At 41.2% G+C, this 18,172-nt stretch overlaps 1 protein-coding gene across 1 annotated transcript; it reads right to left on the bottom strand.

Annotated features, from left to right (window-relative positions):
- Positions 1-399: 399 nt before the first annotated feature.
- On the bottom strand, positions 400-16,132 carry GPNMB (glycoprotein nmb). Its single transcript, XM_066195756.1, has 11 exons — positions 15,883-16,132; positions 10,840-10,989; positions 9,983-10,126; positions 8,515-8,694; positions 7,283-7,441; positions 6,506-6,814; positions 5,203-5,322; positions 4,437-4,539; positions 3,340-3,545; positions 1,788-1,875; positions 400-1,024 (listed from the first exon to the last, which is right to left on the bottom strand). Exons 1-11 carry the CDS (start codon positions 16,130-16,132, stop codon positions 871-873), a joined length of 1,863 nt encoding a protein of 620 aa, XP_066051853.1. The 3' UTR covers positions 400-870.
- Positions 16,133-18,172: the final 2,040 nt, after the last annotated feature.

Genomic DNA, 18,172 nt, shown 5'->3' on the forward strand with positions numbered 1-18,172 from the left:
AGCCAAGCTGATGGGCTTCATCTTGTTGCCCAGGTGTCTGTGGTCTAGTTTATAGTGAGACTCATGCACTGGTGGCCATGTCCAGTGGGAGGCTAAGTGTGTCCAGTCCTGTTTTCTGGCCCTGAGGCCAACTGGCATTTAATGACCTGCACCCATGCTATTGAACCCTGAAAAACAGGGTGACTGCTGCCAAACTCACAGTGGGGGGGGGAGGGTGCCTCTGGTGGTTCCCAGAATCTAGGGTTTGCTTGGTGGGGAGCTGGCCCGCCTGGGGCAAGTCTGTGTTAGGACCTCCTGAACAGTGTCACAGTGGCAGCAGTTCAGTGCCAGTGCCTGGGAATAGGCCATGGCACGTTTCATTCCACAGACATAACACGTGCCTGCCCCCTGTGTCCCTCATTACAGCAAGACATGAATCCTTCTAAGGCAATAAGGAGCAATAAAAACTAAGTGTTTACAAGTTAGTTGGTTGTTGGGGGGTTTTGTCTTTTTTTTTTTTTTTTTTTTTTTTTTTAATTAACCTTTTTTTTTTCCCCATTTCCGGATTATGGATGTGATTAATTTTGTGGGTTGTTAACCTAGAGATAAGAAAAGCCAGATAAGGATGTAGGGGTGGGGTGTGTTAGTAATTCAGAAGAGTGTATCCTACATCACAAGCAAGAACAGCAAGTGCTTAAAACTACCTCGTTTTTCTACAAAGGACTACTTTAATGTTGCTAATTGCACCAAGCCCCAAAAGTTACTGTCCCATCTATATGTGCTTTCACCTTACTCCCTGGGGTTTTTTTATAACAGCAAGAAAGCTCCATTAAAGTACAGTTCAGGTACAAGTCCTGTACTTAATCTTATAGTCAGTGTTACACAAAAAAATTATACAATGCCTGGTTTACTCTTCAGCAGAGGATTTCTCTCAGTGCTGTTAGGGAAGAAAATGGCTTTGAAAGTGCTGAAGTAAGCAGTAAATCCCTCCTGCTTCTCTGCTTGTTCTGCGCTCCTCTCAATAGGCTTGTATTGCTTGTATCTCCTGCAAGGAATGTGCACAGTTAGTTGCTGAAAGGCTTTTAAAGGAGAGTCCACATTTAGCATGTGACCAGTGCATAAAAGCACTAATCATGTGTTCATCGTGCATTGTCTTTCCTCCTTCCCTGTTCAATCCCATCTAATGCCTGGCAGCATTATAGGTTTAGGTCAGTAGTGGTGGCAGGAAATTGGTTAGGGAGAAGGAGTGCTGGAGTACTGCTGCTCCATGTAAATGTGTGTTTCTGACCACTCACTGGGAAGGGTGAGCATACGCTTGACTCCGGAGTCTTCATGCAGTGTCAAAGGCTCATTAGAAACTTCCAAACTAATAATGCAGCAACACGTGCTTCTGTTAACTACTGGCCTGCATGTTGTTTTTCCCTAAAACTTTTCCCCAAAGAATTTATTCATCAGTTATTTAATGAAGAATTTGTTTGGTTTCACTGCATATATAAATCACATTATGCAATATGAGTTTGCTTTCTGCTTACATGAAGTTCCCAGGCCAGCTAGTATTACTGTTTGCTCTAATGGGCACAAAATGTAAATTTTTTCTGAAAGTCCTTAACATCTGCATGTTTTCCAATTGTTTTGTGGCCTAAACCAGTAATCACATTTTCTTGAATATTTGCCAGAATATTTGTGAGCTGCAATAGTAGAGAAACAAAAATGTAGCTGAAGCAAATTTAAATTGTCCAGTTTGTTAATTTAAATAATATTTTGACAGTTCTTCGAACTGTTTTTAATCATAGAAACTGGCAACTTACTTGTAAAGGACAAATGCCCCAATGGTACCAAACACTGCCAACAAGCCAAGGAAGATAAAGACACCTTCTGTTGTTCCAGATGATGCTCCTATAGTTCAGAAAGTAGATTGATTAAAAGTTAGCCTCTATTTTACAGCGAGACAGACTTTCCAAAGAAAATGCCATTTTTACTTATTGCTGTATGAATTGAAGCACAGTTAATAATTCTAATATGCTAAGCACTGGAGGTCAGTGACTGGCAGGAGGTGGTGCTTTCACATCCCAATTCACGTAATTCTCGATTCCACCAGAGTGTGAGCTGTGCTTTGCCGGTTTTCTCATATGAGCCCTGTTCCTCAGACACGTGGCTACCCTTCCAGCACGGAGGGTCCTGTTGGCACCCCACAAGGTGAAGCTAATTTGATCCCTGCCATTTGTTGTGTTGGGAAGATGTTTACACTGACTATAGGATAACTGTTTGACAAAATTAGATGGGCTCATCCAGAAGGTGACTTAAAGCAGCAACCTCTCTTACATCCTAATTCTGCTTTGATTATAGCAGAAGCCCCAAAGTGCAACTCAGCTCTGCCCTCTGGAGGAAACCTAGACAGATCAGCCTTATTGGGCTAAACAGTCTCTGTGAATACACTTGAGAAAAACACTTCTGCATGCTTAGTCTCACCTTTAGCAGCCAGAATGCACTTACAGATCAGGCATCGTGCCTTATTCATAATGCACTGATTTCAGTACAGATGAACTTACACCTAGATTAAATAAAATCATCAAAATATTATGGAAAATTACAGCAAAGGGTCAGTTGCTTGGCTGATAGTAATTAGAGAGTTTGGAAGAGTCACTAGGACACTGTAATAGGAAGTCAGGAGGGCAATGAAGTGGGAGCTGAGAGGCAGCACGATCTTTTAGACTACTGACTGGGGCTGAGTTTAATAGCTGGTTCTGTCAAAAACTGCTTTGATAGCTATGAGATAGACACGGTGATACTTATCCAACCAAAGGTAAAGCTCATCTTCGGAAACAATTACCCTGGGTAGACTCTGTAGTCACTGGATGTTACACAGATCATTCCAGAACATGATTCATCTTATCTTCATGTAGAAATAGAAACCATGTCAAGGCCCATGGGCAGTTAAGAGGGCCCAGGGCAGCCAGCTGTGCTGTAGACTTTGGTTCTGTCTCAACTGAGCTGAATTCCTCTCTGTTTCTGCTCTCCATGTGTGGAGTGGGCTGGCTAGCATGTTCCCCACTTGATTTTCTGTTGAAAATTACATTATGGCTAAAGAACTGTTCATATTCTGTGATACTGAATAGTTTGTATAATTACTGTGCTCACTGGATCATAAACAGAAGTCAAACCAAGGTCTAACAGCTAAAAGTCCCCCAGGGACTTTTATCTTTGCATGGACTCTTAGACAAGCTGGTGCAGTCTCAGCTGAGGCTTCCAGGCACAATAAGAACCCCCCTATGTATTCCTGTGCTCTTTCCCCCTGCAGGGAAATGAGCACATGGAGAAGCTTTTCACCAACAACCAATGTCTGCTCTTTGTTGGACTCACCTCCATTTACAGAAATCAGGGCACTGGCAAGGGCTTGACTTGTGTCATCACCCAGGGTGATGTTTATACAGTATGTCCCAGGTTCCTCAAAAGCTCTCCTGATGGTGAGTAAACATTCGTCCGTGACGACGATGGGGTCACATACCACTCTCTTGGACACCTGGCACGTGGGGTCAGAAACTACCGTGCAGACATCTGTGGGGAGACTGGCAAGGGAAGAGAGAGCACATTGCATCTGTGGAGTCCTCTTAGCCCAGTTCATAGACACATTGCACTGGTGCACCAGTGTATGATGGTGCCTGTTGAAATCAGTGCCACTATAGTGATTTAAGCATGTTTTATTAATACTATATGCATTTTTTGTGTATCTATACACGTATATATATGCACATGTGGATTCTATATAGAATGCATGTATACAATCTGTATAATTATCTGCTTGTTTTGCTTGTCATTTAACATTTTATGGTGATCACAGGATTACCTGCTTCAAATCAACTTATAAAGTCCTTTACCTTTAATACACATCTTTAAGAAAGGAATGCAGATTCTTTTAAGTAGTATCATGTGCAGGAAAAGAAAACAGTCTCTTAAGAGAGGTTAATTGTATTCCAGTTATATTACCATGGTGTTTCTTGTATTTCTTAGTCCTCTCAACTCTAGCCTTCTAAGACCTAGGAATATTAGTCCAACGTTTTTGCATCCAAGAAGTTACTTGGACTCACCCATTTATTCCAAGTGTCAAAAACTCATGGCCAAGAAGAAATGATTTCCTTACAATTTCAGTAAACTGCTTCCCATTTTACTGTAAGTGCTGAAATCCTGTCTTGGTCAGAAGACTATAAATTGTTTCTTCCCACAATCAGTTCCTTATTTTTACTGAGACTGGATGTTTGCTCTGAATCCTAAGTCCCTGGCAGTAGCCTCTGTTGGCATAGTTTAAAAATGAGACTTGCATTATCTTTAGTTCCCATCAAGAAATAGAAACACTGCAGTTCCCAAATTTTGTTCATACATCTGCATCTAAGTGCATAGAGCCTTCCAGCACCTAATTAGTTTTAAACAGGGAAGATTGACAGCTTCATTCACACACTTACCTCCCTTGGCAGGTAACAACAAAGTCAACCAGTGAGTTTTCAGCTTGACTTTCTGTCATCTGGATGCTTGTCATCTGAATAATATTTACCTCAAGGATTCCCTCTGGGAGAGGAAACACATATCAACTGTAGGATACATGACAAACTTTGAAGTCTCTGTGTACTGAACCTCAAGTGTTTGGCTGATGCTCAGTTCAGGTCCTGTTTTCCATAATATCCTCCCTCCCTTAGCACTCCTCTTGAAGGCTTTGAAAGCTGAGAAATTTTCCAGTGAGGCTGCTCCTTTCTGGTCTGCCTTTTTTTTTTTTTTCCTCTTTATTGTTATTTACTTCCTTATTTTGCTAAATCACTACATGAGATTTCTCTGCATTCAAAGGTCAGTTCAACCCTATGTAAACCTCCTCCCCAGCCCATGCGTTCCTGCTGTGGCATGTTCAGAAGCTGGAGATATAGAAAGGAGTGACAAAATGCACATCCCCTCCAGCACATGGGGTCAGCCATTGGCAGGCATCCAGACCAAGGTCCAGCCCCATGTGTCTGAAAGCAAGGGGCCGTAACCTCTGCAGCTAGCCCCTGGCAGAGTGCAGGCAGAAACCAAAGTCAGCCAGTTAGATGTCTGTACATTCATCCTTAAAACTTTCAGCTATGTCCGTGAGAAGGAGCTTTTTGTGGATCTCATGTAATTTGTAAAAATGTGTCTAAATAAACATTATTTCTACCATTGTTAACACCATTCCTCTGTTCAGGTGTTGACCCACATCCTTACCTACAACATCAATACTACTTCCATAGTATCCATTTCTGTAAATATGGCAACCTCCATCAGGATTATCCTCCACTGACTCGACAGTGGGAGTGCCAGGATCAGAAGATGGCCCGGTTGTAACTGTTTGAGGGAGAAGAAACAGATTTGCAACTTTAGAACAAACTCTGCTTGAGGATATTCTGAACGCAGCCACATGTTCCAACTGCCTTCATTCCATGGGCTGTCAGTGGCTTTGGTTTGCAGCTGTGCAGTCATGCCTGCATCTGTGTTATGAGGTCATGGCAATAATACCTTAAAGAAAACACATGTGCCCAGCTTTAGAACCCTGGAGCGGCCTGGGGAGCCTCACTCCAAAAGCCTCCTGGCTAGTCACCCATCTCTGTGAAATAAAAGGGAGACTACAAGGTATATTACAATTAAATACTTCTTTAAAATCCCCAAATCAATTATATAAGAAATCCAAAGGCCAATAAAACATTTAAGATGCTTTTTAAAAAGCTGGTATTTTCCCACTGCTCTACATTACAGCTAGTGGAAAAATGAAGAGGGGAAGTGGTGAAAATTATGTCTTTCCTTTCATTTTTCATTCTCACTCCATATTTTGGTAAGAGCACATATTAAAAATATGAAATTTGAAAAATATAGCCACTTTTACAATTTCACAGTAGTAGTATTATTGCTGAAACTGCAGGCCTTCTGCAAACCTTAAACCCCTCTGAGATGATAAACCAATGCTGAACATAATAAAAAATATTCTGAAATACATTAGTCAATAAATTTAAAGTGGAAAAGCTGTTCTGGGTTAATGCCATGTGGAAATCCCATATTTTTGAATATGACTAGGTTTTTCTAGTTCGGTCCCATCTCATTTAATTTTGGATGGAAGTTAATGCAATCCAGAAAGGAGCTTGCTATAAGAGCATTCCAAAGTTCCTTTTTCTCACTTGAAATTTACGTCTTACCTCAGAAGATGACCCTGAGTAGACAAGGCTAAAATCTCCTGACCAGGTGTGGCAGAGATGATACAAACTTATATTTATGTTCACCTGAAGACCTTTGTATGCTGTAAATGTGGTGGTAGAACTGCATGCATAAGAGTTAAATGTGTAAGCGATCCCTACCACAGAATCCTAGAAGAGTTTATGCTTATTGATTCTGTCTCTAAGCCAATTTTATAGAGGGTTTCCAGAGGCTTGCAGCTCTTTCATGATGACAGTAAAACTACTAAAGATATTAACTTAAAACCTTGGAATATAGAGTTTAACATAGCTCCTAATGCCAGTGCTATTTGATAAATGCTTACCTGCTGGGGTGGGTGGTGGTGCAGTGGGTGTTACTGGCCTACAAGGTACAGGTATAATGGCTTGGACAGTTAAATTCAGAGTGAAGTTTCCTTGCAGAGTGTAGGTGTGAGATGTACTAGAACCGCTGGCTACAAATAAGCCACTTCCATCTCCGAAGTTCCACTTGTAGGAGATGGCAGAATTATTCAGATAGTAGCTGGGATCATGGATCTTCACATCAAATGTAATTGGTGAGTCTTTAATGAAAATGGAGTCTGAGATGTTGCGGTCATGTTTTTGGGACATACTCACAAATACTGGAATTTTGTCTGGAGGGGGGAAAAAAGGAGGTAAATAAATGAAGCAGAGATACCTGGCTGCAAACAATAAACAGTTCCAAAGCCCCTGAACAGCAACAGCCAGAATGTGAGGTCTAAACATGGTGTCTTTAACATAGTTTCTACTTTAATTCGATTTATGACCTGAGGAGTGAATGTCAGTAGGAAACAGCCAGAAAAATATGGGAACAACTGAGAAATCACAGACATCTGTGGAAGATTGCATTATCTCTCGTAAATCGCTTTCCATTACAAAGTAGAAGGATCACTAGTGAGCTACACGAAAAGGTTACTTTAACTACTCAAGGCAATTTACCGGAGATTCTACATTCACGCTAAAAACCTTTCTCAGGCAGTGTCTTCTTTTCATGCCAGATGATGTTTCTGCTGATTTTTTTTTCAACGGCTAAGCACCAAATACCCCCAGCATTTCATTGCAGTACATTCCAGAACACTCACCTGTTACAGAGTAGACAGTTTTTGCTTTCGCAATGGGAACGAATCCTGAGTGCCCTCTCCTGTAAATGGACACTGCCATCCCGTGTTCGCCAAGAGTGATGTTTGTTGTGTTGACTGAAAATCTGGCTGAAGATCGTCCCGTTGTTTGGTAATACTGACCTGAAACAAACCATGAACTTAACATTTTCTCCCTCAGCTTCGCTACAAGTTGGTTTATGAGAGGCAAAGTCTCTGAGAATCTTAGACTGTCAAAATCAAAATTAATAGTTTAGAAATGTCTTCCAATAATCTGACAGGTGTTTTCGAAGGACTGGATACTTTTAAAATGTGTTTACTCATGTAAATTCTGTTTTTTTCAAAATTTTCAAAAAGATGTCCCAAATTTCACTAATCCAAGAAAAAATTGCCAAGACATCTACATCTTTCCAAAGCAGTTACATTACGTTAGGTCATTAGGATTATGTAGTGGATAGTGTGAGGCATTTAAGTGATCTTGTGTTTGCTTTCAGCGTAGCCAGAAGATACAGTGCCTCTGGCTTCACACTCTAGAACCATTTTTATCTACTTGATTATTTGTCTTTTTAACAGCTGACTGAGCTAGGGAAATAGTATCACCTCTGAATAAGATTTAAAATATTATTACTCATACTGATACTGACAACAATACTGATTTAGCCTGGGGAACTGAAGGCACTAAGATTTAGTATGTAGCCAATGGCAGCAGTAGCCCAACTGTTACATACTCGGGAGCAGGAAACACTGAAAATCAGCATCTGTGACCAGAGCAGCAGCACAGCCAGTGGCAGTTCTCACCTCCCTAGAGACAAGAAGTGCTGCACTGTTAAACTGGTGATACACAGCACTGTGTCCTCTCTTAAATCTAAAAGTCTTAAGTGGCAGTGAACTGTCGATAAATCATCTGACTGACCTGCTCAGACTCTCCGTTTTCCTAGAAAAAGATCTTGAGTACTACTGAAAGGAAATTAATTTTCTTCAGTGGTAGTGTTGAGAATGCAGGTTTAAAGAGAATCTTCTAATAATCCCTGATTTCTAGACCAAACACCTGATGGCCTCTCTGGAAAAGTGGGGAATTAATTCAGTACTTCCACTCAAGAGTGTGGAATCATTTTTAAAGCGCTTTTAGTAAAACATACTTGTCAAATGAGTTGTGTACAAAGAGAATATAAGCTTTGCAGCATCACCCCAACCAAGGCACGTGTTGCAGTACTAACCAAAAGTGTGGAACACGTAGACAAAGTTCCTTCTCCTCCAGCCAGGGTGATGAGGGAAAGGATGTCCATCTGGGAATACATTATGGCTGTGGTTGCTTGTGCAGTTTTCCCAGCCACAGTTGTCAGTCCATTCAGTCCAGTTGTAGACATAGACTTGCTGATCCATGGAAGCTGGAGGATCTAAGGACAGAAAAAGGACATGTTCTGGTTAACTGAGAAATGTGCAGTCAGGAAACAGGAGGCAAGCACCGCAGGTTATAGCAATAGGTGAAGTGGGGTGTTTTTAGACTGATATTTGTTCTTTTCTTCCAAAGCTGTGCTTTGTTTGGTTTTAATGTAAACACAAAATGGTTCTGTCTTGATGCTATTTTATTAAGAAGTTTAAAAAAACTTTACTGTCTCATGGGCCAGACACAATTTAGAAGTGCTTTCCCAAAAACTGCACAGGATGCTGCTGTTTCACCAAGGATAACGGAGCTACCTAAATATTTGGCAGGCAGAATTAAAAATTTTAAGTACAAAGAGTGGCTGTGAAAGCACTGTAAGGAAGTGGCTTCATTTGTTTTGTCAGAAAAGTTTTCTGTGGCACCTTTAAATAACTTGGACATGAATTTCTGTCATTTTCTGAATAGTAAATAGGAAGTTTCCTCCCCCAAACAGCACAGCAGATATTAAGTAGAATGTGGATATAAGTGCTAATAAAATATTAGACAGTTAACTGGAATTTAGGCTGACAAAAAATTTGCTGATATGCCTTGAAATGAAAATTACTTTGATCAGTAAAAAAATTTGTTGAACATTTATGAGTTCAGAGGATGAAAGGTACAACAGCATGTGTTGCTCTAGATCCAGCAACTTAAAACACTGGCATTATGATAGGCTTTTTTCTCCATGTAGTTGTAAATAAGATGAAAATGGGTGATTTTCTGAGGAAAATATTGCTGGATTTTTAAAATATTTATTTGTTTGGTTGGTTTTAATTCCTAAAATGTGGAAGTGCAAGATTTACTCTTTTGTGCAGACATGGTTACTGAATTCTACAATTCATAATTGGGAAAAAAACCCTCAATTTTATAAATTGACAGCTTTATAATTTTGAAAGGAAACAGTGTGACTGTGCAACATTGTGCTTGAGCTGAAAAACAGTAACAGTTCTGTTGGGAAGTCAGATTATGTGACTGTTTCGGGAAGGCAAGTTCATAATTTATAACGATAGTCAGTCTCAAATTACCTGGTCAGGGTATATACGGTGGGGCAGAGCACTAAAAATACCACAGTGATCTTCTTAGGAAAGAAACTGGTGTGGCACAGGCTGGGCATGCACAGGTAAGTGTTACCAGTTATTAGTTACCAATTATCAGTTAAATCCAGCACAGCTGCTGTTCATTGGGTGTGCCCGTGATGCTTTCGCACTCACAGCAGCACCAGGCAGATGTGAGTGTGGTGCAGGGAAATTGCCATTACCTACCCCGGGTACAGTTTCTCCTGTATACTATGTTGCCATCATTATCTTCTGTCTGGCACTTGGGAAACTGGAGAGTCACAACAAAGGTCACGTTGGATCCAACCAGTGCTGGGCTGTCACTGTCCAATTTGGCTGTCACCCTTCCACCTGTAGAAAAGAAAATTGGTCTTCACTGCAGTAAAGGGTGCACCAGAGCAGAAGGTACCATCAACTGTGCGCTGTTTACATTAGAAATGCTTTATTGATTACTCTATTTCTAAGGACTTTCTGCTCCTAAGTCACTTGCACTCTTATCAAAACCCCAGCTTCAAACCATCAGAGGGACTCAGTGTACCCCTCCCAGATCACTTACTGGTCTGCTGATAATTTTCTTTCTAGAGCTAGGAATATAGTTTTCTACCTGTGAGGGTCAATATATTTCGAAGGAGAAAATTCTTGTTTCTCCCCATGGATAGTCATTGGCCCTCAGCTCAGACCAGGTGACAATAGACATGGTCTTTGCTGAAGCTGTCAATCTGAAGCCCACATGCCCTGCTGAGGTAGCAGGTGAAGCTGCCTGTCCTCCAGGGCATGTTTCACATAGTGGATTGTGCTGGAGCCCTGACCATCAATACTTCTTGATAAGTATTAATGTCTGAGATTAGTCATAATGGGAAAGCATTTTATGTAATAACTCACTGTTCTGCTTCCTCAGACAACCCACTGGGAATGGTATCAAACCAAATCATCTCTAACTCGCCATTCTGTGCAGCAGTGGATTATTGCCCCTATGAAAATGCACTATAGCACCTGCACTCTGCACTGTGGTGGATTTTCTGGCCAGTTTTTCAAGTGTCTTTGAAATGTGTACGTGCTATCACCTTTCCAGCAGTCCTTCCATCTGGGATTTCCTTCTTCCCAGAAAGGATAAAGTTTTTCATTCCATTTATTTTGATCACTAGACCAGCCTTGTAGCTTCTTGTAGGATGTGACAGGAGAAGTGCTTCCATGGCTCAACACGTCTTGAAATCCTAGAGATTAAACCAAACATCAGTGTAAATGTAATGCAATTTTCCCTATTACTCTATAAAAACATTACTCTTGTGCTGAACTTCAATCATGTACTGGGAGAAAACTTTACACCAGTAGAAAATTATGGAATTTTATCACTGAAGCTATAAACATTTACATCAACTTATAATCAACATAAAAACAATTCCACCACTGTCAGACTGACATTTTTTTCTACTTGCAGTATTGCAAACTTCCCAGACAAAGAATAAAAAATGTTTACAATGTTTTGACCATATCAGAGCAATGGTTTGCAAGAATTTACATAACCCTGCAACAGTCAGGCTCTCTGCACAGAGGTTTCTTGATTTCTGACTGCTTTGCCTGGTAATAAATCTACGAGTAAAAGGCTAACAGGATAAATTCATTCTGTGTTTGAGTTGTGCCCTAGTGGAAGTTGTGCCAGGAATTAGTTTTGACCCAGTGCAGCTCCTTTGGTGAGTTGGCTGGTGGTTTGGGTGGGTGGGGTGGAACCAATTATAACAGAAGCTGGTATTTCCAGAAAAGGAAATTTAGAGCTGAATAGTAAATTCAATGTGTTTATAATATAACAACAATAACATATTAGCTTCGTGCCTTTTATTTTAAAATGGCTCAGATATTAAATAACTTCAATAACCTCTTTCTTCTCATATTACTACAAATGATGGGCTCAAACTTTTCCCAGGCTTCTAGGATCCCTCTTTCTGTCACAAAGGACACATAGTGGAAAGCAACATGAATATCCAAGTAACCTGTAGGAACATGTTGGCCACTGTAGGATGCCATAAAAATATGTTAATAAGAGGGCTCATGGACATAGTTCCATGAAAGCCTGGAGGCTTTAGAGAGCTCTGCCATGTTAATCAAGTAAGGAAACTGCTGCATGTGCCATTCTGTCACAATATAAAGGGTGTTAGGATTTTTGCTTTCCATGGCTTTATTGTAAAGGTACAGCTGATGCAGAATGCTACTGAAATTTATACCCGAGTATGGATGACTTCAGGGAAAATGCAGAGACCTGTAAGAAGGAGAAGAATTGCCCTGTATGCTGTAACCTAACCGGTTGTGTTGGAATTTCTCCAAGCTTTGGAAGAGACACAGAGCAGGTGTAGCCAGTTTAAGCAGCGTCTTTAGAGGTGGGTGGCTCCTAATTTTACTGCAAGAGAGAATCAGAGAAACAGCTCAGAAGAAGAGGCAGGAGCTGCTTTCTCTCAGTGTTTTATTGCCCAGTGAGATTTCTGCTGGGTAGGAAGAACATCCCTTGGCCAGTCCCATCTCAACTCTGAGCTGATGCTGGTAGCTCTCTTCCCCAGTCTTGAGGACTGAACAGTTTGAGGAAAAAGAACAGATTTTGCACACAGAGACACAATCTCCCACAGTCTTTTGCCCTACAGGAACTCCCTGCAGTCTTACTTAAATCACTTGAATCAAGTCCATCCTGCAGATTTAATATATTTTGATGTGTGCAAGCATAACATTATGGCTGGTATTTACTTAATGACCTGTATCACATGCTGTATTGTTTTGAGTCTTGGTCAGAAGAAGAGTTTGGTAATATTGTTGTTCAGAAACTTTGCTCAGGAAAAAAACCAGATTAGCAACTATAAAAGTACTTCACAAAAGCTTACACCTACAAGTTCAATTACACTTTAGGTATTATTAAATTAATGTCTCATTCAAAAGTAAATGGCTACATGATTTCTCTAATTTATCTTTCCCATTCTCCTTGATTTTATCTGAAAATTATTTAATGAATAAAAATGTTGTGATTCCGCCAGATCAAAACTTTTCAGTCATTGTTTTTATCCCAAATGTTCAATTTATCAAAAATAGCCGTAGCACTTTTCATTTTCAAATGCTTTTAATTTTGAGTTTTCATTAACAATCCTTGAATTTAGAATTAATTTCCTAGTCCAGTAATAGCTGTTGTCACTGCTTATAAATCACAAGCTGCTTAGGTATTTCTTTGCCTCTCTGATGTGCTTTGTTTATTTCACTCAACTATAAAATGTTTCACAAGCTTCAAGACAAGAAAAAGATTTTTTTTTTCCCAATGAGGAAGGACTTCTGCACTAGTTTCTCTAACACATGGAACTGAAGACTTTCAGTTGGTGAATTTAAAGGAACAAAAAGCTTTAATGTATTTCTTTTTTAACAATGAAAACCACTCAAGAACAGATGTTGGTCATAACCAAAATTAGAGCAATTCAGTTCAAAATAGACAGAGTAATGTTATGCTCCGAGGAACAGATTCCTGTAATAGTTTTGGTGAGGTGATCACAGGGGAAAAGATCTTATAGTTTGATTGACTTTCTTCTTTCTCAGTCTGGCTTTCATTTTGGTGAAAAATGTAACAAAGACAAGTTCAATATTTCCTGTGAAAGTGTATTAGTCATGAAAGAGAGAATGAGAGCCAATGTTAGGACAGCAGAAACAGAAAGATGACCCAGCTAAAGAAGATAAAAGTGTATTAGAAGTAAAAAGGCTGATGGAATGGCACCAGACTGTAACACAAACTTTCTAAAGTTATGTATAGAAACATAATAAAGGAGGACAAAAAAGAATTTGAGGAACAACTTGCAAAAACATAAAAATGACTAATTATTTTTTCCCCAAATACAAACTAAATTGGAAAGCTTGCCAGGAAGTATAGGGCCATAAGATGATGTAGATGCAAAAGAAGCATTCAGGAAAGGTAGAGGGGTAGCACAAAACTCAAACAGATCAATTGGTTTGTGGTTTTATTCACAGAGGAAGAACATAGGGGGTTTCTGTTATAGAAATTTTTTTGCAATGACCTAGAATATCTCTCAAAATGAAGTGTTGGCACAAAAAAAACCCAATTATAGAACAAATCAACAAAATGACAGAGTTGTCTAGATAGGATGGCCCAAGTATGGAAGTTATTCAAGAGTGAAATAAATGAGCTATTAACCATAGCATGTAACATCTTGCTTAAAACTGCTTCAGTGACTGAGAAACAAAAATTGGCAAATGTGATGACAGTTTTTAAAAACACTTCCAGGGAAGATTTAGAGGATTAAAAAAACCCTTTGGGGCTCAAGTTGGAGAAGCTGGTAGGAACAGCAGTGAAGAACAGAGTAGTAGGTACAGTACATTAATATGATTTGCCATAAAAGGAGTGCATTGCTCACAAACATATTCTGAGTTTTGCGAGGGAGACAGAGAGCATGGGAACAAGGCTGACCTGCTTGTTACAGTCTGCTTGAGTTCCAGACAGCACTTGATGAGGTCCCTTGCTAAAGGAACGTAAGGCAATTAAGTTACCGTGGGATAAGAATGAAGGATTTCATATGAACAAATTATTGGTTAGGATATTAAAAAAGAGTTATGAATAAGTGCCCAGTTTTCTCCATTGTTAAATTAATTTAAAATGTTCATAATCTAAAAAACAGGTAAACACCAAAGTCCTTTAATCTGCTGAAGACTGTGCATTAAAGTAATAGAGGGAAGGACTAGGAAACTTGATGACTGAAGAATAAAACTGTATGAAATTCAACAGAGTTAAATGTAACCTTACTTTGAGAAAGGGGGGCTCTAAACTAGCTCTAAACTCAGAAATGGGACCTTGCAACTTTACAGTTTTGAATGCAGTACTCGCTGGTAGTTGAAAACCGAGGAAAAGGCTGGATAGAGAACAAAGATGAGAACACCATTACAGTATTTTATAATGCCATGTCTTGAGTACTGTATGCTCTGTTCTCTGCAGCTCAATCACTATAAAAGAACTGAAAAAACACAGAGAGAGGTGGCAAGGACGCTACAAAGGGATAGAATTGTTTCCATATGAGGAACAGCTAAATAGACTGTGTCTTGACGCCTGGAGAAGAGGTGACAGAGGAGAATATAAAAACAGAATCATGAACAGCATGGAGGAAAAAGCTGGAGGTACAAAAGTTAAGGGGAATCAAATGAAACCAGCAGGCCACAGGTTCTAAGCACATGAAAGGTACTTCTTCACATAAGGTACAATTAAGCTGTGAAATTTTTTTTTGTCTCCCTAAAATTTACACGTGTTGCAATGAAACCCAAATGCATGAACAGATGGAATAAGTCTAGTAAAAACTGTAAAATATAATGATTCTGCATCTGACAGAGGCAATTCTGTAAATGCTACAAATCATCAAAAGCTGGGAAAGTGTCCTGACCTGCCCAGTTATACATCCAGTACTAATCTCTATTGGAGGCAGGTACAAGGCTGGATGAATGCTCAGATAGACTTCAGCTTTTAAGGTTTTCAATTTCCATACTGTGCATTCTGGAATTTGAGCTTAAAATCCTATTTCTATGTTCCCAGCCCTGAGCTCGGGGAGTCATCCTAGGACTTGAGTCAAATTGGGAGCCCCAAAAGAAGCAGATCAGCCCACTCCCTCCCCACTGTGCCTTGCAGATCTAATTCCTTGACTGGGCTCCTTGAGGTTAGGGATCCACAGGTCCAAGCGTCCCAGTGGGGAGCACGGTTTCTGACCTGGCCTCTCTCAGCCACAGCTGAGCCAAGCCAACTGCACAAAGTCCATTCTGCATCTGCCGTTTTAGCCATGCCTGAAACGGGGAAGTATTGCTAAGAATTTGCTGCCAAGAGCCAAGGTTTAGCTCCAGCCAGCTCCATGTACCTGTGGAGCAGAGGGAACAGATTACTGAGCAGTTCTCAGCACACTTCTCCAGCTCAGGCAGCTTTCCTACCCAGAGCCAGGCCACCCTGGCGTGGAACCGGCTGTCGCCTACCGGCTCGCAGGGCACGGCTCCAGCAACCACCGCAGGTGCTGGGAGCGGCCGCTTTTCCTGCGCCCGCCGGGGCCGTGGGACGCCCGAGGCAGGAGGCAGGGATGCGGGGCGAGGGCAGCACTCACGTGTGGCGGCAGCGCAGAGCACGGCTTCGGCCAGGAGCAGCAGGGCGAGGGGGTGGCGAACGCCGCTCATGGTTCCGGGGACCCCGGGCCGGCGCAGCACCTGCCGGGGAGCAGCGGGGCCGGAGCCTGCGCACGGAAACTCCTCCGGTGCCCACCGGGAGGGGAGAATGAAGTTTCTCCGCCGCTCTGCTCTCCGATTAAATGAAGGGCCCCGGGACTCATCATGTGATGGAATTAAGCAGAGATGCATGATTTTGTCTTCAGCTTCTTTCAGCTCATGTGCTTATGACTCATTCCCTTTGCTTTCAGCATTGCCTGGGATTTCTGAGAGACCTGTTTGGAGCCACACCATTCACCCCACGGGCATTTTTATACTAGTTTTGCGCTGTGATCAATTTTTGTACTTAATTTGTTTTTAAATTAGGAATACTTATTTGCAGAAATCCAAATTAACTCTTGCCCCAGCCTGATTTGCAAGTGTTACTGCAACAGCTCACTGCATTTGATGAACCCATCACTGCTTACCACATGGCTCGCCCCATATGCTGGGCAACAACTCTTAAACTAAGTGGAGAATGGCCAATTCAAACACATCTCTCGACTTGGCTCTTGATCAGAGTTGATTGTTCAGGAAAATGTTATTTAAACATTTCGTGGGTACATGCCTGTCCAATCCAACCATGGCTAGAGGTGCCATCAGAGCCCCCGTGTGGTGATGGCCACTCAATATCTAGCTCCCAAGTTGCCGTGATCCACACACAGACAATCGATTGTATAAACTTTGTGGATTGTGGCGATAAACAAAAAATAGACTTTGCTGCCCAGTCTAAAAATTACGTATGTAACCAGTGGCTCCAGAGGAGCAGTGTGGATTGGCAAACACTGCACCTAGTGGTTCAAATTCGGGTTCAATGTGCTTCCCCAGCCTAAGTGTTCTTCTACAGGCAGTGCAGCAGACGATTTTCATTGAAGCTCTGGCAGGCTTGTGAAGTTTCTTGCTGTTGTTTGCAGCAAAGGACAAGCTTTGGTAAGATGGTAAGGCATAGAGCCAAGTACAGTCCTCAGGAGAGAACTGAGTAGTAGTTTCAGTGGTCCTAAAGAATAGCACTTGTAAGTGTGACACTGGCTAGCCAGAAACCAGTTATCTGGGCAACAGCAGACCATTTTTATTTTGGGCAGGGCAGGTGGAAGTCCATAATTCCAAGTTACGGTCAGCAGAATGAAGACATTGCCCAATGGAAAGGGATTTTAGAACTCTGACTATGGTGGGGTTTTTTGGTAGTTTATTCTATTTTTCCAGTGTTTTCTATTAACTAAGTTACTACCATTACCCAGAGCACCCTAGCCAGCATTTCTCTCAGTAATGCAGGCTCTGATGTCCAGTCCTGTGGATCTTGCATATGTAGAATCCATGCTTCAGCATCCTCCTGGCTGGAGTTAACCCTCCCTCCTAGTGCCAGCCAAGGAGCAGGGTGACAGCAATAGCCTTAGGGGTACAGGCTTGTTTAAACTAAGCCCTCATTATCTGACAGAAACAAGGGGGAGCATAAATCGAAGTCAAAGCTGTGACTGACTGTGCAAAAAAATCATATGACTGCAGCGTCCTCATGTGATTGTTGCTTTTTTTGTTGTTATTCAATCAGCTACATTCCCAGTTGAAATGTCAGGTTTCGAAGGCATTCACAATTATTTTTAAAACCATGTGGGACATTAACTTTAATTGCACTCCTTTGTTTCCAGGTTGTTGATCCTAGAAGTGAAAAGTGACCTTCAAACACTGTGGTTCAGCGCTGGAAACCTGATCCAAAGTCTGCTGGAGAGAAAGGAAGTTTGAATGCTCACTCCCAAGAGGGTTTTGAGAACCTCTTGAGGAAAACTGCTGACAACAAATGCCTGTTAATTAAAACCAAAAATTTATCAGCCTAAAGACAATAAAGTTGGTTACGATGGAGTTTTTTGCCATGTTATTTGATACATGAAATTGTTACATAAATTTTGAGTGACAGTCTCAATAAGAACCAGCTGGTAGAAATTATTAAACATGTTGTAAATAGACTTCAGAGGCACTGAGGATCAGGCCTGTGGTTAGAGGAATCCAAACCCACCAGGGCTGGGGTAATAACTAAAAGGTGGCTTTACTGTGACACTCCAGTCCTTCATGTTCTTTCTCCTCTGCTCTTGGGCCTTAGATTACACATTCCTGCAGGGCTGGCACAGAAAATACTTGGGTTCACTTGTGCTGTGGCTGCTGCCAACATTCACAAGAGGAGAGGAGAAGGGAAGAAAGAGC

This window comes from Chamaea fasciata, unplaced genomic scaffold, assembly GCF_029207755.1.
Source record: "Chamaea fasciata isolate MVZ Bird 193981 ecotype frontalis unplaced genomic scaffold, bChaFas1.0.hap1 SCAF_1, whole genome shotgun sequence".
Lineage (NCBI taxonomy): Eukaryota > Metazoa > Chordata > Aves > Passeriformes > Sylviidae > Chamaea > Chamaea fasciata.